This window comes from Antechinus flavipes, chromosome X (assembly GCF_016432865.1).
Source record: "Antechinus flavipes isolate AdamAnt ecotype Samford, QLD, Australia chromosome X, AdamAnt_v2, whole genome shotgun sequence".
Taxonomy (NCBI): Eukaryota; Metazoa; Chordata; class Mammalia; order Dasyuromorphia; family Dasyuridae; genus Antechinus; species Antechinus flavipes.
Window position 1 is genome coordinate 50,172,598 of NC_067404.1, and position 26,169 is coordinate 50,198,766.

At 37.3% G+C, this 26,169-nt stretch overlaps 1 protein-coding gene across 1 annotated transcript in view; it reads left to right on the top strand.

The window, feature by feature from the left end:
• The window catches only part of TENM1 (teneurin transmembrane protein 1), an 828,896-nt gene that overhangs the window by 488,367 nt on the left and 314,360 nt on the right, over positions 1–26,169 (top strand). The window contains exon 5 of the mRNA XM_051969260.1: positions 25,143–25,383. Coding sequence (XP_051825220.1) covers positions 25,143–25,383 — 241 coding nt within the window. The remainder of the gene's footprint in view (positions 1–25,142; positions 25,384–26,169) is intronic.

The following is a 26,169-nucleotide window of genomic DNA, read 5'->3' on the forward strand; positions in this document are numbered from 1 at the left end:
TAGCCACAACATTTATTTTATGTTCAAAAAAATTCAAGGAAAATCATTTGGAACTTTACTTATAAATATATCACCAAACATCTCCCAACCTCCCCTCCCAGCCTTTCCTTTTGGAGTCAGCAAGTTAAATCAGAAATTAGTTATTAAGCCTTGACTTTGTGCCAGGCACTGTGCTAACTTATAGGGTTATAAATATAAGCACAAAGAAAGACACTTCCTGTCCTCAAGGAGCTTACATTCTAACATTAAAGAGAATGATGTAGTATAACAAATTAAATATTAAATTATGTAATTAGTATAATCTATTAAAAGGGAAAGAGACTGTTAGAGATGGAAGATACTTCTCAGGGCCATTGTAGCAAAATCTGAAGAATGAGGGATGGCTACTCTGTGCTTTCCCACAAAAGGGAAATTCCAGAGGAGACCCACCAGTGAGAGAAGGGGGCTACAGAGACAAAGGGAGAAGGCAATTGAAGCATGATGGCAACATCTGGAAAATTCCTGGTGCCAAAGTCCATGATGCTCCAGAAATGTCCCTAAGTACTTCTCCACATGCATGGGCTGGGGGCAAGATGAAAATTGCACATCTGGGACCCTCCCTTGGGATTCAGACTGCAAACAAGAAAAGAGAAAGAGTTCAGGAAGTTAGATTCATCTCCCGAGGTTTTCCCAGGTTGTTGTCCTCATCCACTGGGATGGTCTCACTTCTACACATTGGCTTTCAGTTGTCTAGCTATCTGAGCTTTGTGATGATTTTCACACTGATTGCAGTCACCACAACTAGGGCTCTGGATAATAATTGCATGCAGCAGAGGAATCCAACTTCAGAGTCCCCTGCTTTCAGCCTACTTGACCAGCACAACTGGAGGTCCAGTTCTAGCTCTGCCATGAGCTATTTGTGGTACCAAAACACTTGGCCATTGCCACACAGATCATAGCAAAGGAAAGAAGCAAATGAAGGTTGCTTTACCCCAAGTTGTTCAGTGCTCTTACCACTATAAGACCTTGACCTTTTTAGGCCTGCCTGTCCACATTCTTAAGTGGGAAGGTTCAATCAAATGACCTTGGATGTTCTCCTTTCCGTAAAAAAAGGATATTATTTAGTAGTTTGGGATGATGTGCTACAAATAAGAAAATGAAAATTGATTACAATGAAAAATCTATCAGTGGGCATCCCAGAGGAAAATATTTAACGTTCACTCTCTTTACACAGTGCACAATTTAATGGGTGGAAGATAAAGAATTTCTCCAAATTAATGATTTAGCATCATGTGGGAATTCCAGTCCTCTATCCATTGCAGTGCCACCCAGGTGCCAAGAAGACTGTTTTGTGACTCTGAGCATGGTATTAAATCTCTCAGTATGCAAAATAATTCTTTCAAATTCTGAGTTGTAGAACAGTTGTAGGTCAGCTTGAATAAAATTAGTTTTCTCACCTAGAATACTCTATTTTAATAAAACTGAAGGTCCAGATCAGGGCTTCTGAAACTTTTTCCACTCACAACCCATTTTCACCTGAGAAATTTTCATGTGACCCCAGGTATCTAGGCATATAATACAAATAGAATAGTTATTGATAATAAATCAGTTTTGCAACCCCCATTTTCAGTTATGATATCCAATATGGGGTTACAAGCCACAGTTTAAGAAACTAGGGTCTAGATCAAGAAAAGTCCCCTTTTACTCTGATATTCCATAGTTTTATATTCTTCATGCTCATATTAAATCATTGTAATAACTTAGATTTTATTCTTCTAGTACTTGAAGGTTTATGATGAGTTTTTCTGTAATACCTTTGTGAGATAGGTAATATAGGTACCCAATTTTATAGGATGAAATCAAAATACTTGGCCATAGTCCCACAGCTAATATCAGAGGAAAGAAGTAAATGAAGGTTTCTTTACCTCCAAGTTGTTGGGCTTACCATTATACCACACTGTACTTCATCTTGGGCCACTAGTAAGATATATAGCTAGGATTCTTAGCATACACACACACACACACACACACACACACACACACACACCTGTTATTGTGTTCATATGTATCTCTTGTTTCTTATCCCTGATGACTCATTTATCTACTTCTGCTCCTAACTTGCCTTGTTATTACTTAACATTTCCTTGCCCCAAGGATCCCTCCCCTATTTTCATCTTTCATCCTTTCCCTCCCTCTTATTCCTTCTCATTAATCTACACACCTTTCTATACTCTGTTTTATTGTCTTCTGTCCCACATTATTTCTTTATAAATTTTGGAGGATTTAATACCCTGCTGAATATATGTGTATTGTTCCCTGTTTAAGCCATTATGGATGTTTGTAAGATTCCAGAACTACAAGACCTCCTCTCCTACCTAATTTTTCTGTGTAAATTCTTGCTCATACACCTCATTTGTATAGCATAATTACTATTTTTCCTTACCTTTTCCTACACAGTTTTACTTTTTCGAATCACATCATACTTAGCTCTACCCCACTTTTTCTTTTGAACTACCCAGCTACTAATGACAGTCTTAAACATATGGTTTCCATTTCCATGTATAAAACATAAACATTTTGTCCTTGGGGAGTCCATTGAAATTAGTCTTTGATGTTCTCTTTTGTATATCAAATCCTCTATCAAGTCACAAAATCCTGAAAATGTGGCAATTCATTGAATGTTCATTTTTTTCATTCAGTGTTATACTTAATTTTGTTGGGTATAATATTTTCAGCTACAATCCTTGTTCTTTAGATCTTTGATATATAGTATTCTAAGACCTGTTTTTTATTGTAGCCCCAGTAGATCTTGTGTGTGTGTGATTGTGGCTCCAATGTATTTTTTGTTGATTGTAAGATTTTCTCTTTGATCTGGGAGTTTCAAAATTTAGCAATAATGTTTATGTATATTCAGAACAATTTTCTCTAATTATTTCTTGTATTATTGTATCCAGATTCTTTTTTGGTCATAGTTTTCAGGTAGTCCAGCTAGTCTTATGTTTTCTCTTCTTGATCTGTTTTCTAGATCTCGTATTGCTTATGAGATGTCTCACATTTGCTTCTATTTTTTCATTCTTTATATTTTGTTTTATTATTTCCTGTTCTCTTATAACCCCACTGACTTCCTCTTGCCCACTAGTGATTTTCAAAGTCATTTTCTTCCTTAAGACTCTGGATCTCCTTTCCTAATTGGTTGACTTTCTTTTCATAATCATCCTGTTTTTTGTGAATTGTTCTTATTTTTTAGTTTTTTTTTTTCCTTCAGTCTTTGTCATTTGATTTTTAAAGTATATTTTGAGTTCTTCTATGAATTCTTTTTGGGCAGGTAACCATTTAACATTACTGAAGATGAACTCTAGTCTCTTCTGTTCCCGTGGTAATTTGCTATGGTTAGGTTCTTTCTCCTTTGTCTACTCTCTATTTAATAAGAGCTTGTTAAAAAAAAAAAAAAAAGAAAGAAAGGAAGGAAAAAAAAATAAGAGCTTGTTAGTGTAATCACTTCTCATCCTGTTGTGAGCAGCAGGGAAGAGATGATGCCTCTGGCCTCAGGACCCGCCTTTAGTTCTCCCTCTGGCCTGGAATCCAATACCAAGAACTCCACCCTCCTATAAGTGCCTGCAGCCAGCAGTGTCCCTCCCTACTCCACTACTGTAGCACTCCTCAGTGGGCTCCTTCGTTTTCTCTCAGGGCACTCCCTCTATAGCACGGCTGAGCCTTGTGTTCCTTATCAGCAGAAGTTCCTTCACTCTTCCCTGACTCCAATGCCTGACTCCCATTGCTGTATGGGAAATGAAAGCCCTGTGGCTAGGATCCAGGCTACCTCCCAATTCAGTTAACCCCAGAGTTCTGCTTGTTGCTCCAGTGAAACTAGCTTGGAGGTGTTTAGACTTTCCAGGGGCCAAACCTTTATCCTAGCCTCTTTCTTTGGATCTTCTCCAGTTGTCCCAGGAGGACCGCTTCTGCCCCAACTCCTGTTTGTTTTTAGTCGCTGTGTTCCCCCTGAAGTGCAATTTTGTCTTGTTTATGAGGGAAATTTGAAGAGCTTAGGTATTTCTTATCCACTTTGAAGTCTTTCCAAAATCTTCTATACATATATACTTGTAGATATAATCAGCCTCAAGGTTTTGATTAGAGTGCTCAAAATAAATGAAAATTGAATGTTAGCTTCTTCCTGGTCTTTTCACTGTTATCTGCATTATGCTAAAACACGTGGTAAAAGAATAGCCAAAGCAAGCATTTTAGCATTTATCCCCTTTCTGCCTCAAAATGACTGGAAAGCTGGTGATTTGGTGTGTGTAAGGCAAAAAGAATGTCTTCCAGAAGGGTAACAGAATAGCGAGAAGAGGAAAATCTTTGCCCTCACTATGCTGATTTTTTAAAAAGTGTCCACCAAAGAAGTGGAAATTGAAGGGATGGCCATCAACTGGGAAATGGTCGAATATGAATTGAATGAAATATTATAAGAAATGATGAACAGGCATCAAACCTGGAAAGACTTACAAAAGGTGATGCTGAGTGAAGGGAGCAGCACCAGTTGAACGTTATACTTAGTAATAGCAACATTATGTGCTTATTAACTATGATAGACTTAGCTCTTCTCAGCAATAAACGATCCAAGACAACTCCAATAGGTTCTTGATAGAATATATTGTCCACATCCATGGAAAGAACTATGGAGACTGAAATGCAAGTCTAAGCATTTTACTTTTTAAAATTTGGTTTTAATTTTTTTGTCATGGGTTTTCTCTTTTGTTCGGATTTTTCTTTCACATGATTAAATGTGGAAATATGTCCAGCATGATCGTTCAGGTACAGTCTATATTGGATTGCTTCCTGTGTTGGGAGAGAGATTTTGAAACTCATACTATTACAAAACTGAATGTTGAGAACTATCTTTACATATAATTGGAAAAAAATACTCTTCAATTGAAAAGAAAAAAAAGCGGCCACCACATAATCTAGGTTTCCAGAAGATTAAAATAGGCTCCCATGGTCCCCACTTGGTTTTAATGTTCATCTCTGGATTGCCTCTTTTTATTTTTTAAAAGCTTTCTGGACCTCAAAATTCCTTGCAATATGTATCACTTATCCTATATTTCTTTCCTAGTCTTTTTTATTTCTTCCTAACTCCCACAGGTTGAAAATACAGTGAAAATTCATAGAAGTGATCATTCTACAGATGGTCTTTGAGCTTGAGAACTTTGATCAGCTCCATTTCGAACTTAGACCATATCCACCCCTACTTAGGCAGTCTAGCGGTCCCTTGCTCCCAAGGGCTTGCCATATGAGTGGCAGACTTAGTGTAGATACCTGATCATATTCTACTAGTGCCAGTCAATCAAAAACATTTATTAAGCATCTACTATTGTAGGAATTGTACTAACGACTGAGGATACAAAAAGAGGCAAAAGTCCCTGCCCAGACTAAGGGAGAAGATAATACATAAAGAAATATGTACAGACTCTGGATAAATATATATATATATATATATATATATTATAATATTATATATTAATGTATAATTATATATTATATTATATATAAATATAGGATAAATAAATAATAATGGAGAGGGAAAAACACTAGAATTAAGAGAGGTTGGGAAAGCCTTTCTGTAGAAGCTGAGTTTTAGTTGGTTTTAAAGGAAGCAGAGATGAGGAGGAATGATGTTCCAGAAATGGAGAACAGTCAGAGAAAAAGCCCTGAGCCCAGCAATGGAGTGTCTTGCTTATGAAATACTGCCAGATCAGATCAGTTGTACTGCATTTCAGAACTTCTAAGCTCAAGGAATCTACCAGTCTCTGCTTCCCTCAATAGCAAGTTTATACATCCCTTCTTGGCTCTTAGTCTTCCTACTTAACACATTTCCTTCCCAACATCCTTGCTTTTTTTTTGCTTTTAGGCTACAGAATTGATTGCTTTTCGTCTTCTTCTGAATGTCATTTGTTCTCATTTGAAAAATTGTCCTCCCAGTCCTTCAGACAGAATGTCTTCATGTGTGCTTCATCATAAATTGAGTTATAGTTTGAGAAATCTTCTTCATCTGATTTTCATCCATTTCTTCTTGAGCACCTCCAGTGTCTCTTTATAACCTTGTTACATTTCAGCAGCTTTGTGTCATTAGCCTATTTACAAAATCATTCGTTGTCAACTGCTTTCTAGTAAATAATGAACTTGGAAACCAAAAATAATTGAAATACCTACAAAGTGCTATATTTCAACTAGAAACTAAAAATAAACTTTTCAAGATTATCTTTTTCTTGGATTTTCTCTCTGACACACTCTAATGAAAGTTACAGTGTCACCCTTAGTGGGGAGGAAAAAAAACAGAGCAGTTATTTCCTTCATAGTTTGTGATTCAAAATGCATAGTAGAATTGTCATTAAGGCCACTGGGAGAAGTCTTTAGGTGAAACATGGAAAGTTGTTTCGCTCCACTATCCACGTTTGTTTCATACAAGCCCTTCAATTCAGTTATGTCCATTCACGTGGCTTCCACATCTCTACATTCAGCCCTAGAATCTCTCCTGAGCTCCCCCATCAGCAGCTGTCTGCTTAGATATCTACCTGGAGGTCTGAAACTCAGTATGTATAAAATAGAACTCATTAGAGTCCCTCTTAAAGCTTCAACTCTTCCAAAATATTAGGATCTAAGCTACTACTTTATTTTCCAGCAACTCGGATTTACATGCAAACTATCCTTGACTCTTCTCTTAAAAAATACAAATCCATTTAGGTGCCATGTCTTCTAAATTGTACTTCTACAGCATGGCTCATATTTGTCTCCTGTTCCCTCTCCCAACTACCTTAAGTCAGGTTCTCACTTAAATTATCGGCATGAGCTCTACTTTGTCTCTTTCCTCTCTCAGCCCCTCCTCAGAGCTACCAGAATAGGTGGCTTAAACAGGTGTGTTCCTATCATCCCTCTTTTCTAAAATATAGTAGGTCCCTATTTCTCCTAGGATAAGATAAAATTGCTCAGTCTAGCATCTAAAGCCTTTGGCAGTCAGACTCCAGCCTGCTTTTATAGTCTCTTTTCACTTTATTTCTCTTTATTCATTGCCGTGTTCCCAACCAAATTGAACCGCTCAGTTATTTGTACCATACACTCTATCTCCCGCCTTCATTCAATCTTTATCTCCTGCCCGGAATACTTTGTTTCTTTATCTGTATCTTGTAGAATCCTTAGGTTTCTTTAGAGTTTGCTTCAACTCTACCAAGCCTTCTGTCATTTCCCCCACTTATTAATACTCAATCCTTCCTAATGTTATCCTATATTCACTTATTTCTTTAAATATCGTAGTCCTCCAGGAGATCATAGGTTCCTTAAGGGGCAGAGCACCTATTCTGGTTTTGCCTTTGTACTTAGCAAATGTCAAACTGGATGGAAAATGCTAGTATAGCCAAACATGTTCACCTGTTGATCTTTTACAATTCAACTCTTTCAAAATGTTAGGATCGAAACTACTATTTTATTTTCCAGTAACTCTTTTATTACAGTTGTGCTACTTTATTGTTCCTTTTGGAAAGCCAGGTACTTATTTTTATACTATTTCTATTTTCTGTGTCTTCGTATTAGGGACTACTAGTAGATTGAAAAGAGAAAATTATATGCAGAAATACTCAGTATACTAATTATCAATGAATATTAATCAAAGATATATCATATAAGCATACACACACTGAATCCCTCTTGTCTCAAAGCAAATGTCTCTTCCCTGGAGGGAAGCAGCTATAAATTCTAGATAAGGTAAGCATTCCGAGAAACCATCGACCCACAAATGGTAGTTGAGAAAATACCATTGCTAGTAGTAATGAGGTTCTTTGTTATTGTGTTTTACAAGCATTAATTAATGTAAATATATCCTTACAAGAATACAGGGAGGTGGTTAAGTCAATATATTCCCACATTATGAAAGAATAAATAAAAATGCAGACTTGGACCAAAAGACAGATGGTTAGTTCCTGACTGTTGATAATCATTTCAAACTGGAGGGATGGCCTGACCCCCTTCATCAGCCTGCACTACTTAGGAATTTTGAAAATGATATTCTGATGAGCAGAACCAGGAGATCATTATACACTTCGACAACGATATTGTATGAGGATGTATTCTGATGGAAGTGGATTTCTATGACAAAGAGACCTAACTGAGTTTCAATGGATAAATGATGGACAGAAACAGCTACACCCAAAGAAGGAACACTGGGAAACGAATGTGAACTATTTGCATTTTTGATTTTCTTCCCGAGTTATTTTTACCTTCTGAATCCAATTCTCCCTGTGCAACAGGAGAACTGTTTGGTTCTGCAAATATGTATTGTATCTAGGATATACTGCAACATATTTAACATATATAGGACTGCTTGCCATCTTGGGGGAGGGGGTGGAGGGAGGGAGGGGAAAAAAGCGAAACATAAGCGAGTGCAAGGGATAATGTTGTAAAAAAATTACCCTGGCATGGATTCTGTCAATACAAAGTTATTATTAAATAAAATAAAATTTAAATTTAAAAAAAAAAAGAAAAGAAAATGATATTCTGGAGCTGCCCAGAGTAAATATATCTGAATAGAAGAATGAATATGTGCCATTAACTGGGAAAACCAAATCATGGGGCTACTTTGCTTAGATACAATGTGCCAAAACTGACACTCAGTGAACCCCTCTACACAATGGGATGATCCACTCTTGTACTTTAAAGGATGGCAACATGGTGCTTAATAAATGCTCATTAACTGCCTGTCTTTCCAATAGTATGTTTAACGGAGAGCTCATTTCATCAGCAGTTTAAAAAATTCATTACAGATAAAAAGATGAGCTTAATTTACAAAAATGGCTTATGATCAATAAACTCCTGTCTCTGTTCTTATCATGGAGAAGAAAAATCCAACAAATATTTATTAAGTACCTCCTGTAATCCAGGAATTGTGTCAGATATTGGGGACTTTTGCCCTTAAGATAGTTGTAGTCTAGTCAAAGAACACAACATATACAGTGTCACATACACACAAATACAAGACAGTTTGGGAAGTTGAGAGATGGAACTTGAAAGCCAGAGGTTTAAAAAAAACCCATATAGACAGAAGTGTTTTTGTTAAACCTTGAAGAATAAAACAGGATTCTAAGAGACAGAAGTATATTTCTGGCATGAAGGACTGCCAATGCCAAGGCAAAGGCGCAAGAAATGGAGTATCTTTTTTCCCTTTTTTCCAGTAATATTTTATTTTTCCAAATACATATAAAAGTAGTTTTCAACATTCATTTTTGTAAAATTGTGTTCTAAATTTTCCTCTTTCCTTACCTTCCCCTCCTCAAGACAGCAAGCATCTGATATAGGTTAAATGTGTACAATCTTTTTAAACATATTTCCACATGTGTCATGTTGTGCAAGAAAAATCTGACTAAAAGGTGTAAAGAACACAAGAAAGAAAACAAACAAAAAGGTGAAACTACTATTCTTGGAGCCACATTCAGTCTCTATAATTTTCTCTCTGGATGTGATTAGCATTTTCATCCCAAGTCTTTTGGAGTTGCCTTGAATCACCACATTGTTGAAAAGAGCCAAGTCCATCACAGTGGATCATCACATAATCTTGCTATTACTGTGTACTATGTTCTCATGGTTCCACTCATTTTACTCAGCATCAGTTCATGTAAGTCTTTCCAGGCTTTTCTAGAATCAGCCTACTCATCATTTCTTATAGAACAACAAGATTGTAGCTGAATATGAGGGGTCATGAAATTAGGATTTATTATCTGTAAATGTTTGATTCATATCCCTATTTTATATATCTATATAGATATAGATATGGATATATCCAAGAACATGTTAAAATTTCTTGGGCAAAAAGGGAAGTAGAAAGTTTAGGAAGCCCTTGTAGATCTCTTAAGCTCAGTATATACAAAAGTGAACTTGTCATCTTTCCGTCACCTTCTCCTTCTTTCTAAATTTTTCTATTACCATCAAAACACCATCATCCTCCTAGTCAGCCAGGCTTCAATCTAGGTGTTCTACTCTGTTTCTCACTCTTTTTCACCTTCTGTATCCAGGCATTTGCCAGGCCCTGTCAATTCTAGGTCCTGGACATTGCCACTAGCCTTGGGTAGACCGTCATTACCTTATGCCTAGACTATTGCAGTAGCCTGTTGATCAGTCTTCCTGTATCAAGGCTTTCCCCACTCTAGTCCATCCTCTATTCAGCTGTCAAAATGATCTTTCTAAAATGTAAATCTGATCATGTCCACCACCCCCATTCCAATGGTTCCTTTCATTTTCTTTTTTTTTTTTTTTTTTTTTCTTTTTCTTTTTTTTTTAATTTTTTATTTAATAATTACATTATATTGACACTCATTTCTGCTCCGATTTTTTTTCCCCTCCCTCCCTCCACCCCCTCCCCTAGATGGCAAGCAGTCCTTTATATGTTGGATATGTTGCAGTATATCCTAGATACAATATATGTTTGCAGAACCGAACAGTTCTCTTGTTGCGTAGGGAGAATTGGATTCAGAAGGTATAAATAATCCGGGAAGAAAAACAAAAATGCAGATAGTTCACATTCGTTTCCCAGTGTTCTTTCTTTGGGTGTAGCTGCTTTTGTCCATCATTTATCAATTGAAACTCAGGTCTCTTTGTCAAAGAAATCCACTTCCATCAAAATATGTCCTCATACAATATCGTTGTCGAAGTGTATAATGATCTCCTGGTTCTGCTCATTTCACTTAGCATCAGTTCATGTAGGTCTCTCCAAGCCTCTCTGTATTCATCCTGCTGGTCATTTCTTACAGAACAATAATATTCCATAACATTCATATACCACAATTTACCCAGCCATTCTCCAATTGATGGGCATCCATTCATTTTCCAGTTTCTAGCCACTACAAACAGGGCTGCTACAAACATTTTGGCACATACAGGTCCCTTTCCCTTCTTTAGTATTTCTTTGGGATATAAGCCCAATAGAAACACTGCTGGATCAAAGGATATGCACATTTTGATAATTTTTTGGGCATAATTCCAGATTGCTCTCCAGAATGGTTGGATTCGTTCACAACTCCACCAACAATGCATTAGTGTCCCAGTTTTCCCGCATCCCCTCCAACATTCATCATTATTTTTTCCTGTCATCTTAGCCAATCTGACAGGTGTGTAGTGATATCTCAGAGTTGTCTTAATTTGCATTTCTCTGATCAATAATGATTTGGAACACTCTTTCATATGAGTGGTAATAGTTTCAATCTCATCCTCTGAAAATTGTCTGTTCATATCCTTTGACCATTTATCAATTGGAGAATGGCTTGATTTCTTATAAATTTGAGTCAGTTCTCTATATATTTTGGAAATGAGGCCTTTATCAGAACCTTTAACTGTGAAAATGTTTTCCCAGTTTGTTGCTTCCCTTCTAATCTTGTTTGCATTAGTTTTATTTGTACAAAGGCTTTTTAATTTGATGTAATCGAAATTTTCTATTCTGTGATCAGTAATGGTCTCTAGTTCATCTTTGGTCACAAATTTCTTTCTCCTCCACAAGTCTGAGAGATAAACTATTCTATGTTCCTCTAATTTATTTATAATCTCGTTCTTTATGCCTAGGTCATAGACCCATTTTGATCCTATCTTGGTATATGGTGTTAAGTGTGGGTCCATGCCTAATTTCTGCCATACTAATTTCCAATTATCCCAGCAGTTTTTATCAAATAATGAATTCTTTTCCCAGAAGTTAGGGGCTTTGGGTTTGTCAAACACTAGATTGCTATAATTGACTATTCTGTCTTGTGAGCCTAGCCTTTTCCACTGATCCACTAATCTATTTCTTAGCCAATACCAAATGGTTTTGGTGACTGCTGCTTTATAATATAATTTTAGATCAGGTACAGCTAGGCCACCTTCATTTGATTTTTTTTTCATTAGTTCCCTTGAGATTCTCGACTTTTTATTGTTCCATATGAATTTTGTTGTTATTTTTTCTAGATCAATAAAATATTTTCTTGGAAGTCTGATTGGTATAGCACTAAATAAATAGATTAGTTTAGGGAGTATTGTCATCTTTATTATGTTCGCTCGGCCAATCCAAGAGCACTTAATATTTTTCCAATTATTTAAGTCTGACTTTATTTGTGTGGAGACTTTTTTATAATTTTGCTCATATAATTCCTGACTTTCCTTTGGTAGATAGATTCCCAAATATTTTATGGTATCAACAGTTATTCTGAATGGAATTTCTCTTTGTATCTCTTGCTGTTGGGTTTTGTTGGTGATGTATAAAAATGCTGAGGATTTATGGGGATTTATTTTGTAGCCAGCTACTTTGCTAAAATTATGAATTATTTCCAATAGCTTTTTGGTAGAATCTCTGGGGTTCTCTAGGTATACCATCATATCATCTGCAAAGAGTGATAGTTTGGTTTCCTCATTGCCTACTCTAATTCCTTTTATATCTTTCTCGACTCTTATTGCCGAGGCTAGTGTTTCTAATACGATATTAAATAATAATGGTGATAGTGGGCAACCTTGCTTCACTCCAGATCTTACTGGGAAAGGTTCCAGTTTTTCCCCATTGCATATGATGCTTACTGATGGTTTTAAATATATGCTCCTGACTATTTTAAGGAAAAGTCCATTTATTCCTATGCTCTCAAGTGTTTTTATTAGGAATGGATGTTGGATTTTATCAAATGCTTTTTCTGCATCTATTGAGATGATCATGTGGTTTTTGTTTGTTTGGTTATTGATATAGTCAATTATGCTAATAGTTTTCCTAATATTGAACCAGCCCTGCATTCCTGGTATAAATCCTACTTGGTCATAGTGTATTATCCTGGTGACAATTTTCTGTAATCTTTTTGCTAATATTTTATTTAAGATTTTAGCATCAATATTCATTAGGGAGATTGGTCTATAATTTTCTTTCTCTGTTTTCAGCCTACCTGGTTTAGGTATCAGTACCATATCTGTGTCATAAAAGGAGTTTGGTAGGACTCCTTCAATCCCTATTTTTTCAAATAGTTTATATAACATTGGAGTTAATTGTTCTTTAAATGTTTGGTAGAATTCACATGTAAATCCATCTGGTCCTGGGGATTTTTTCTTAGGGAGTTGATTGATAGTTTGTTCTATTTCTTTTTCTGAGATGGGACTGTTTAGGATATTTACTTCTTCCTCTGTTAGTTTGGGCAAGCTGTATTTTTGGAGGTATTTTTCTATTTCATTTAAGTTGTCGAATTTATTGGCATAAAGTTGGGCAAAGTAACTCCTAATTATTGCTCTAATTTCCTCTTCGTTAGTGGTGAGTTCTCCCTTTTCATTTTTAAGACTAACAATTTGATTTTCCTCTTTCCTTTTTTTAATCAGATTTACTAAGGGTTTGTCTATTTTGTTGGTTTTTTCATAGAACCAACTCTTAGTTTTATTAATCAATTCAATAGTTTTTTTACTTTCAATTTTATTGATCTCACCTTTTACTTTTAGAATTTCAAGTTTAGTGTTTGACTGGGGGTTTTTAATTTGTTCCTTTTCTAGCCTTTTTAATTGCAAACCCAATTCATTGACCTTCTCTTTCTCTATTTTATACAAATAGGCCTCTAGAGATATGAAATTTCCCCTTATTACCGTTTTGGCTGCATCCCATACATTTTGGTATGATGTCTCATTATTATCGTTTTCTTGGGTGAAGTTATTAATTATGTCTATGATTTGCTGTTTTACCCAATCATTCTTTAGTATGAGATTATTTAGTTTCCAATTATTTTTTGGTCTACTTCCCCCTGCTTTTTTGTTGAATGTAATTTTCATTGCATCGTGGTCTGAAAAGGATGCATTTACTATTTCTGCCTTGCTACATTTGAGTTTGAGGTTTTTATGTCCTAATATATGGTCAATTTTTGTATAGGTTCCATGAACTGCTGAAAAGAAAGTGTATTCCTTTCTGTCTCCATTACATTTTCTCCAGAGATCTATCATATCTAGCTTTTCTAGTATTCTGTTTACCTCTTTGACTTCTTTCTTATTTATTTTCTGGTTTGATTTATCTAATTCTGAGAGTGCAAGGTTAAGATCTCCCACTATTATAGTTTTACTGTCTATTTCTTCTTGCAGCTCTCTTAGTTTCTCTTTTAAGAATTTAGATGCTACCCCACTTGGTGCATATATGTTTAATATAGATAGTGCTTCATTATCCATGCTACCCTTTAGCAAGATATAGTGTCCTTCCTTATCTCTTTTAATTAGGTCAATTTTTGCTTTAGCTTGATCTGAGATCAGGATGGCTACCCCTGCTTTTTTGACTTCACCTGAAGCATGGTAAATTTTGCTCCAACCTTTTACCTTTAACCTGCATGTATCTCCCCGCTTCAGGTGTGTTTCCTGTAAACAACATATTGTAGGATTCTGGCTTTTAATCCATTCTGCTAACCGCTTCCTCTTTATGGGGGAGTTTACCCCGTTCACATTTATGGTTAGAATGACCAATTCTGTATTACTTGCCATCTTGTTAACCCCGATTTATGCTTTCCTCCCTTCTTTCCCCTTTCCCCCCTTCCAAGTATTAAGCTTGTGAGCACCCCTTGCTTCTCACAGCCCTCCCTTTTTAGTGTCCCTCCCCCCGCCTTAGAGTTCCTCCCCCTATCTTACCCCTTTCCCTCCCAGTTCCCGTATTCCCTTCCGCTTAGCTTATTCCTTCCCTTTCCACTTTTCCCTTCTCACTTTTCAATGAGATGGGAGAAGTTTCACCATAGATTGAATATGTCTTAAGATTTTTCACTTAAAGCCAATTCTGAAGGCAGTAAGATACCCACTATATTCATCCCCCTCCATTCTTTCTCTCAGATATAATAGGTTTCCTATGCCTCTTCATGTGATGTACTACCCCCACTTTACCCTTTTTCTGGTACAGTGTCCTTTCCACATCAATTTCTAGAACAAGGTATACATGTATTCTTTATACATCTATATAGTCAAAATATAGTTCCCAAGATTAATCTTTACCTTTTTAGATTTCTCTTGAGTTCTATATTTGTAGATCAAACTTTTTGTTAAGTTCTGGTTTTTTCATCAGAAATAGATGAAATTCGCTTACTTCGTTGAATGTCCATCTTCTTCCCTGGAAAAAGATGCTCATTCTCGCTGGGTAAGTTATTTTTGGTTGCATACCAAGTTCCTTAGCCTTTCGGAATATCATATTCCAGGCCCTTCGATCTTTTAATGTGGATGCTGCCAGATCCTGGGTGATCCTTATCGTGGCTCCTTGATACTTGAATTGGGTTTTTCTAGCCGCTTGCAATATTTTTTCTTTCATCTGAGGGTTCTGGCATTTGGCCACTATATTCCTTGGTGTTTTGATTTTAGGATCCCTTTCAGTGGGTGATCGATGAATCCTTTCAATGTTTATTTTTTCCTCTGTTCCTATGACTTCTGGGCAGTTCTCTTTGATAATTTCCTGGAAGACAATGTCCAGGCTCTTTTTTTCATCATGTTTTTCTGGGAGTCCAATGATTCTCAGATTGTCTCTCCTGGATCTGTTTTCCAGGTCTGTTGTCTTCCCCAGAAGGTATTTCACATTTTTCTCCATTGTTTGATTTTTTTGGATTTGCTTGACTGATTCTTCTTGTCTCCTCGAGTCATTCAATTCCACTTGTTCAATTCTGATTTTCAGTGAAGTATTCTCTTCACTCACTTTTTTAAAATCTTTCTCTAATTGTCCAATTGAGTTCTTTTGTTCTGTGGAATTTTTTTCCATTTCGCCAATTTTGTTTTTTAGAGAGCTGTTTTCTGTTTCCAGTTCACTAATCCTATTTTTCAAGGATTTTACTTCTTTATCCACTCTCTCTTTAACTGACTTCTCCAGGCTCTTTTCCCACTTTTCTTCTAGCTCCCTTGTGAGAGCCTTTTTAATCACTTCTATGAGGTTCATCTGTGCTGAGGAACAGATGATCTCCTCCTTTGGGGAATCACCTGGGGACTCTCTGTTTTTAGTCTCCTCAGGATTTAGAGTCTGCTCTCTATCTGTATAGAAGCTGTCAAGGGTTAAAGTCCTCTTCAGCTTCTTGCTCATTCTGTCTATTAATCAGAGACAAACTAGCAAAGAAAAACAGAAAAAACTGGAGTCTTTCTTTGGGGGGGGGCTGGGTGTGTTATCGAGCTTCCTCTACAGACTGCAGGGGGCAGCAGTGAGGCACTAGCAGGACTGTGCTGCGCCTGCGCTCTGAGATCCCAGAGCGTGCTGAGTCACTGAGGGGGGGGAAGGGGGGGGCAGCCAGGTCCTGAGAGACTCCAGCTGTTTGCGGTTGTGTTCTTCAGCCCCGGTGTTTTTAGCTTCTCTGCTGGGCTGTTGACTTGTTGCAGGTTCCAAACCTGTAGCGAAGCTCTCCCCGCAGAGACGGCTACGATCACTTCCCCACCCCCTCTCCAGTCTGCTCCCGTGCTCTCACTGCCGCTGCCCTCAGCCTGCGCCCGATCTAAAACCGCCCCAGCCCTCCAGTAAAGACAGACCTTTCTTGGCGGATCTCAAGGATGGCTTCTCTTGGTAACTATTTGTGGGTTTTTTTTCAATCAAGCATTGATTCAGAGGCTTGTAATGAAGTGGATAGTGAGAGAAAGCGCGGAGCTTATGCAACTGTGAGCCTCCTCTCCGCCATCTTAACCGGAAGTCCCTTTCATTTTCAAGATAGAATGTAAAAGCTCTGTGTGACTTTTAAATACCTTCATCACTTGACCATCTCTTACCTTTTCAGTCTTCTTTTACCTTACTCAGCCCCACACATACTGTGTAATCCAATAAACCTGGCCTCCTTGCAGTTCATTTAACAAGATACCCCATTTCCAGACTTGGAATCTTTTCACTAATTCTCCCTGAACTCTCTTCCTCCTTTTCCTTCCTTTCCTTTTCTTGCTTCCTAGCTTCCCTGGCTTCCTTCAAATCTCAGCCAGAGTTTCACCTTCTCCATAAGATTTTCCTGATCACCCTTAATGCTAGTGTCTTCCCTCTCTCAGTTATCTCCAACTTCTCTTTTATGTTTATATGACATTGTTCATATAATATTGACTCTCTGTTGTCTCCTCCCCCAACCCTTCCATTCAGTTGTGAGCTCTTTGAGAGCAAAGGACTGTGTTTACCTTTCTTTCTATCCTCAGCACTTAGCTTTGTAAATGCTTATTGAATGACAAGGACACAGGCTGGATCCTTAGAGTATATATTTTTTTTAATTTTCAGTAGTATTTTATTTTTCCAAATAAGTGGAAAGATAGTTTTCGACATTTATTTTTGTAAGACTTTGTGTTCTGATTTTTTTCTCCCGCCCTTCCTTATCTCTCCCCTCCCTGAAACAGCAAGTAATCTGATGTATGTTAAATATGTGCAGTTCTTTTTACATATAATCCTTGGGATATATTCTTAGTGGGTGGGATATGATGACCCAGCAAAGGTCATTGGGAAGAAGTAGTTAGGTAAGCAGAAGAACTAAGCCTAAAAACTAACAAAAACTAACAAAATTAACATCCAGCTTTGTCAACCATGCCATGCATCTCAAACATGTTTGTGTGAGGAGATCTGCTTTTAAAGCTTCTACGTCACTTCGTTTTAGGGATTTCAATCTACGAGTGGCTCCTGTTCAAGGATATTATGTGAATGTGACCTTTCTATACTGAAAAAGAATTGACTTTCTAATTTCTCTATAAGTATGTCACCATAGTAACATTTGCATCTTTGCCATTCTCCTTTTTCTCTTCAGCATATAAATATATGATCACCAGAAACATTCTTAGGTGAATGCATATAACTGGGAACCCTATGGTATTGGAATGGGAGGGGGACTCCTGACACTAAACTCGAATGTTTTTTTCATTAGTCTTTTAATAGTGGGAAAACTCATTTCACAAAGAAAGGAGCCACTTACTTAATTTGGGAGGAAACAGGTTCATTCCTTGTCTTTTTCATAAGGTGAGCAAAGAGTAAAACTTAGGCGATTTGGATTTCCTAAGAGCTAGATGTCTTTTTCTCAGTATTCAATCCAACACTGAGGAACTTTTTTAAAAAGAGAAAACATTTGCTGATATGAAAGAAGCCACCATACATTATAAATGACAACCAAAGATGCACTGTACAAATTGGTCATCAGAATGACTGTACTATATATTTCTGCTGGGAGCATATATCTGGCTGTTTACTTTTTAGTAAGGGGAAGTTCCTTTATTCTTAGTGCTGCATGCCAGTGATATATCCAGGGTAGCCATCCCTAGTTCCAAATATGGTGTTTGGGGCTTAGCGCCAAATGCAGAGATTGATGGAGACACCAAATGTTCCGGTTCGGTCATGTGAAGAATTCACAATGGCCATTTTCTTTGGCTGAAGGTAGGTTGATTTAGGAGAAGAGATTACAGACTAAATGAAGAGATACAATAGACACCAGGAATAGTAAATATGAAATAGAAGTGGGAAAGCATATAGTTAGACAATTAACAGTGGAAAAGACAAGTTCCCTAATGGAACTCACAATTAACTAGGAGAAAGAACCCTTAATTGACAGGCTAAATCCATAGAGGAGTTGAGTACCCTAAAAGAGTTAGTTAGCTATAAGAAAGAGAAAGATATCATGAGGCATGGAAGGGGGGTTAAGGAGAAAGACACCATGAAGCATAACACCTCCATGGCAGGCTTAACCCAAAGGGGATTCAGCAGAGATGGTGTGGGCCATGGACAGATTTCTAGGAGAAATTTAACTTCGGGAGTTTGACATAACTTTGATTTCTGACTGAACACAGCAAGGTGGAGCTACCCATGGCCTCCACAGAGGATGAGACTATAAGGTTGAATTGATCACCATCAATGCCTTTCCCTGCTTGCCTCAGGGAGTAATTTTGATCAGTACTTCAGGCTCTCTTTACCAATCCCATCTAGTAACAAAATGTCAAATGGATAATTTTGAATCTATCAAATTTGAAAAGCTTTTGCACAAACAAAAACAATGAAACCAAGATTAGAAGAAAAGTAGGAAAGTGGTGAAAAAACCTTTATGGCAAGTACTTCAGATAAAGGCCTGATTTTTCAATTATATAAAGAACCAAATCATATGTATAAGAATAAAAGTCATTCCCCAAAAAGCAGTTTTCAGACAGACATCAGTTATCTATAGTCATATGAAAACATACTCTAAGGGACAACTAGATGGCACAGTGTAGCCACAGAGCACAGGCCCTGAAGTCTGGAGGAGGTGAATACAAATCTAACCTTAGACACTGAGCACTTCATAACCGTGTGACCTTGGGCAAGTCACTTAGCCCCAATTGCCTCAAAAAAAAAAAGAGGAAGAGAGAAACCATACTCTAAATCAGTGGTCCTCAAAATGGAGTCCAAAGAATTATTGGGGTCTCTGAAACCTTTTCAGAGGGTCTACAAATTCAAATTTATTTTTTTATTTCTAATATAGTAAATAGCTATAAATATAACAAAAACTCTTTGAACAGATCCTCGATAGTTTTTTAGCAACATGAAGATACTAAGAACAAAAGTTTGAGAACCACTGCTCTAAATCATTATGATTAGAGAAAAACAAATTAAAACAACTCTGATATAACATCTCAAAACATTGATTAATATGAAAAAAGGAGAAAATGGTAAATGTTGGAAAGGATGTGGGAATCTGGGGCACTAACATACATTGGTCAAGTTGTGAACCGATCCAGCCATTCTGGAGAGCAATTTGCAACTATGCCCAAAGGGCTACACACTTTGACCTAGCACTACCAATACCAGTACTTGCCAAGATAAACCCAGAGATTATATGAACACATATGAGATACTTTTTACACAAATAAAGACAGATCTAAATCATTGAGGAAGGAAAGAAAATAGTCTTATATAGTACTCTCAAGACAGCAGTGCTATTGTAGTTGTATTCCACTTAAGCAAACCACTTAATCAATTGCCTCCTCACTTCCTGATACTTTTTTAACTAAATCTCAAGACTTTTCTTCTCTTTCTGTCAGATAAGGAAGGGACCTCCAAATCTCTAATCATCTGGGTAGGGAAGAATTGCCTGGGGACCTTGACTAGTTAAGTGATTTGTGGATAATCACAGAGCCTGCATATGCCTGAGGTAGAATTTAGACCCACGTCTTCATTTTTTTTTCTCAATCAGACTCTCTATACATTATTCTGCCTTCTATAGGTGTGTGCATGTTCACAAATCTGTGTGTATAAGTACTTATATGTCCATAGAGGTATTCACACTAATATGCCCAGTCACTTGCAAGTTCTATTTTGGATAATATCTATTTGATCCACTTTATTTTTCTGGTGTGGATGTTTAGACATCTCTCCTTTGCATTGCTGTAGATTTTACCAAAATAGATTTCTACTGTTTTCAGAGGTCATGCAATGAGTATATTGCCCCTGGAAAATGGTATTTAGAGCATCGTGCAAGTGATAGGGAACTCTTTTGTTTGAATTCTCTGCAGGACATCTTCCATTATGTCACCGAACACCTTGGTAGAGCTTGTCTCCCGATTTTACGCTTTCCTTGTTGATACTTAACTGATCATTGAGCAGTGTCACATCTCTTGCTATAGCTGTCATAGTCTTATGTATGCATAAGAATATATGCATGAGAGAAGCTTGGATGAAAGCTTTCAAGGCTGCATATTGTCACATTATGCTTTATTAGGACTTAAAAAAACAGCAGAATTCAAAATCTCTTCTACCTTACAGTCAGCTGTTTGACTGTGTAGGTGTGCTCATCCTGTATCTCAGCTCAGTATATCAGAGTTAGAAGGGATTTTGGAAGTCTTTTAGTCTAACCCCTTCATTTTACAGAGAGGAAAACTGAGGCTTGGAGAAGAGAAGGGACTTGCCCCAAGGTCATACGGGTAATAAACCATGAGAGCAGAACTCAAAACTAGGTGTCTTGACTGTGCAACTAGTGCTGTTTGCACTGCATCATGCTCCTTCTGTGTGGTTCCTTGGACTTGGAAGGAGTTTATCTGGGTTAAATTTTTAGCCCCCATACTTACTCATCCTCCATGTTGTGATTTGACATGAACTTTGTAAAAACCTAAATTTTTTTAAATTTTTTTTATTATAGCTTTTTATTAATAGAACATATGCATGGGTAATTTTTGAACATTGGCCCTTGCAAAAACTTCTGTTCCAACTTTTCCCTTCCTTCCCTCCACCCCTTCCCCTAGATGGCAAGTCGTCCCATACATGTTCAATATGTTGAAGTGTATGTTAAATACAATATATGTGTACATATTTATACAGTTCTCTTGTTGCACAAGAAAAATCAGATTTGGAAAGAAGGTAAAAATAACCTGGGAAGAAAAACAAAAATGAAAGCAAACAATAACAGAGAATGGAAATACTTTGCTGTTGTCCACACTCATTTCCCAGTGTTCTTTCACTGGGTGTAGTTGGTTCTGTTCATCACTTGGATCATTTTGAACTGAATTGGATCTTCTCATTGCCAAAGATAGACACTTCCATCAGAATTGATCCTCATATATTATTGTTATTGAAGTGTATAATGATCTCCTGGCTCTGCTCATTTCACTCAGCATCAATTCATGTAAGTCTCTCCAAGCTTCTCTGTATTCATCCTGCTGGTCATTTCTTACAGAACAATAATATTCGATAACATTCATATACTACAATTTACTCAACCATTCTCCAATGGATGGGCATCCATTCATTTTCCAGCTTCTAGCCACTACAAATAGGGCTGCCACAAACATTTTGGCACATACAGGTCCCTTTCCCTTCTTTAGTATCTCTTTGGGGTATAAGCCCAGTAGAAACCCTGCTGGATCAAAGGGTATGCACAGTTTGATAACTTTTTGAGCATAGTTCCAAATTGCTCTCCAGAATGGTTGGATCCATTCACAACTCCAACAACAATGCATCAGTGTCCCAGAAAAAGCTAAAATGTGGATGAGAAAAAAAAGACAGTGAATATTCGATTTAAAGAGAGTACCATGACATACAGGCAAGCATGAACAATCAGATCACCTCTGTGTTTAGCTTTCTGTACAGGAACATGGTCCATGGCCAGTTAGCTCAGGTGGTACATTTAGGTACCACGTGAAGTATTTGGCTTCATTTTTTCCCATAGCAACCAACAAGATTCATGAATATGTGGTATCAATGAATATGATGGACCCCAAAAAGGTGTTAATGAATTGGTATATCTCAGCCCCAATGTAGATGTACTTGACTTGAGGTGCAAATGTGTCAGCCAAATTGTCTTTCCAAAACATATATAGCTTGCTCTTTAAAAAAGGAGTTCTTTGTAAAGTAACTGCTCATCCTTCTCTGCTTTTTTACTATTTTAATTTTTGCTAGGCATTGACTCACACTTAACACCATATACCAAGATAAGGTCAAAATGGGTTCATGACCTAGGCATAAAGAATGAGATTATAAATAAATTGGAAGAGCATAGGATAGTTTACCTCTCAGACCTGTGGAAGGGGAAGGAATTATGACCAAAGAAGAACTAGAAATCACTATTGACTACAAAATAGAAAATTTTGATTATATCAAATTGAAAAGTTTTTGTACAAACAAAACTAATGCAGACAAGATTAGAAGGGAAACAATAAACTGGGAAAACATTTTTACAGTCAAAGGTTCTGATAAAGGACTCATTTCCAAAATATATAGAGAATTGACTCTAATTTATAAGAAATCAAGGCATTCTCCAATTGATAAATGGTCAAAGGATATGAACAGACAATTCTCAGGCGAAGAAATTGAAATTATTTCTAGCCATATGAAAAGATGCTCATTATTAATCAGAGAAATGCAAATTAAGACAACTCTGAGATACCACTACACACCTGTCAGATTGGCTAGAATGACAAGGGAAAGATAATGAGGAATGTTGGAGGGGATGTGGGAAAACAGGGACACTGATACATTATTGGTGGAATTGGGAATACATCCAGCCATTCTGGAGAACAATTTGGAACTATGCTCAAAAAGTTATCAGACTGTGCATACCTTTTCATCCAGTAGTGTTTCTACTGGGCTTAAATCCCAAAGAGATACTAAAGAAGGGAAAGGGACCTGTATGTGCCAAAATGTTTGTGGCATCCCTGTTTGTAGTGGCTAGAAGCTAGAAAATGAATAGATGCGCATCCATTGGAGAATAGTTGAGTAAACTGTGGTATATGAACGTTATGGAATATTATTGTTCTGTAAGAAATGACCAGCAGGATGAATACAGAGAGGATTGGCGAGACTGACATGAACTGATGCTGAGTGAAATGAGCAGAACCAGGAGATCATTATACACTTCAACAACGATACTGTATGAGGATGTATTCTGATGGAAGTGGATTTCTTTGACAAAGAGAAAATCTAACTCGGTTTCAATTGACCAAGGATGAACAAAAGCAGCTACACCCAAAGAAAGAACACTGGGAAATGAATGTAAACTGCTTGCATTTTTGTCTTTCTTCCCAGGTTATTTTTACCTTCTGAATCCAATTCTTCCTGTGCAACAAGAGAACTGTTCGGTTCTGCACACATATATTGTATCTAGGATACACTGCGACATATTTAACTTGTACAGGACTGCTTGCCATCTGGGGGAAGGGGTGAAGGGAGGGAGGGGAAAGTTGGAACAGAAGTGAGTGCAAGGGATAATGTTGTAAAAAAAATTACCCAGGCATGGGCTCTGTCGGTAAAAAGTTATTTAAAAAATTTTGTATTCATTCCAGATTTGGGGTTTCTTTAAAATGAAGAACAACTTAGAAGAGCCCCAAGCACCTGCCCTAATGAGCCAATTGCAGTCACTCTCCCATGTGATAACTGAATTGGGAGCCAAGTATTAGTCAGTTCTATTGTTCTAGTAAATGTTCAACAACCAAATTTCAAAAAAAAAAAAAAAAAACAATGTAGGTACAATACACTGTGAAGTTCACTTTTCATTATTAACATTTTCTCCATCACTTGAAGTCTCAACAATCAACAAAACAATAAATCAAGGCCTGATTTGTAACATTTGCCAATTTCTGAGGTGTAAATGCCCACACTGAAAATGCAACATCTGGCTCTGGAGAGCTGGTATATGCTGGCTGATTCCTATATCTAAGTTCAAACTTGAGTTTGATTGAATTGAACTGAAAAAAAGAAATTGAAAATCAAGTCTTTTTTTCTGATCGACCACTGACAGATGGGCCTGAGTACTTTTCTAGGCACAGAGAGCCTCTGGCAAGGTACTACTTATTTATTCTTATGGTCATTTAGGAGATCTGCAGAATCAAGTAGGTTTTTTGACCTTGCTGCAAAGTTTATACAGAAAGTACCACAATTATATGGAATCATTTCATATCTTTTGGGGTTATCTTGTGGTTTATCAGCTGAATGGTGATTTCTTTTTGAAGAAATTTAATGGGGTAGTTCTCATGGATCAAAGTCCACTTTCCTCCCTCCCAGGAAAAACAGTGAGAATATCCCAAAGCAAGCCTTCAGCACAAATCAGGAGATGGCTAACCACAAAGGTACCCTCCATCTACTGACAGAAAAAACTACTTCCCAGTGACTACCATAGCCTGCAGCTGACACAGTGGGAAATGGAATATTGCTTTTATGTTGGTAGAAATGAGCAGAGGACCTGCTAGTTCTATGACTATTTCTTCACTTTGGGCCTGTAATAACAGGGGGGTAGGGGTGAGGAACAGGCACAAAACTGGATTTGAGGTTATCTTTGGGTTCCTGACCGAGATCAGCCTCTCTTCTCTAAGGTATAAGGCAGAAGGTAGCCTCTTGGCTTTCATTTGAAGCCCCAGTGATTTCCCTGCTCTCTCTTGGTTTCCTCCATCGATGTCCTCCAAAGTTAGATTTTTGCTTCTGTTCTGTAACTTAATGTCTTGTTGATGATTTATTTGTTCAGTAGCAGAAATGATGACAAATTGTGTGAGGCTGCCTCATTGACTTTTTAACTACTATAGCTTTGAAGAATTTACAAGTTAATGCAACTGTGAATGTTTTATATTACATTTCATAAGCACAGGACATGTGCTTTCTTGTGAGTTAAGGGCACATTTTTTACAGATAGACAGAACTTAAAAACCTACTCCCATGACAGATTGTGTTGTTCTAAAACTCCAGTAAAGCTCATGTGCAGTGGAAGAATTATTTTTTTTTCTTTTCTGTTTACTTTTCTCCTCTGCAGATATGCCAAACAGCCCACACAACCAGTTCACCTTCAGACCCCTCCCGCCGCCGCCGCCACCTCCTCATGCGTGCACATGTGCCAGGAAGCCGCCTCCCACGGCGGACTCTCTCCAGAGGAGGTCAATGACTACTCGAAGCCAGCCCAGTCCAGCGGCACCGACTCCCCCGACCAGTACCCAGGATTCTGTGCATCTGCATAACAGCTGGGTCTTGAATAGTAACATCCCACTGGAGACAAGGTACAGAAACAGTGGGTTCCATCAAGCTTCACTTCCCACTAGAAATAATGCTTTTGAATAGGAAAATAATTTGGGTATTTTAAAAAAAAAAGGAAAAACAAAAAATAGGAAATAGGAGTGAGAGAGGAAAAAATTAGCTATCCAAGCCATCTTTAAAGTCATGTGCTATCACCTCACTTTAAGCAAATCAGAACTTACAGGGAGAATTACAAAAATATTTCCATCAGAATTGTTTGATAGAGCAAATCTTTGCTGCATTTTAAATTGGCTTCAATATTCATAAAATGCTTCGACACACCTAAAGAATAAAGCAAAATACACTCATAATTTATCTGAATTTGACTCTTCCCTTGGAGACATATTTGAAATCTTGGTGGTGGAAGGATTGAAGCTACTTTATTTGGGTAGCTTTTTAGGTTTCATGTTCAAAAGACCTGACCACTCCATAAAACTTGATTCTGTGATCAAGGTATGTTACTTCAGAGTACCAACCAGTGATTTGGTGCCATGATGCAAACAACCAGGGTTAAAATCCAAAGCACACTTATCATTTTTTGGTTTAAATTAGCACAGAGCACTACCAATTACATTTGTCTTTTACTACCTTCGAGTAAAGCATTTGTAAACACATTTACCAAGGAAAAATCCAGATGCTCACTGCCTCCTGTGAATAATAACTGACATCAATGAATTGGTTTAATATTGGTAAAATTCAATACGTACTTGATCTCATCTGATCCTTACAAACTCCTCCATGAGAAATTGAATAATAGCATTCCTGGTGTC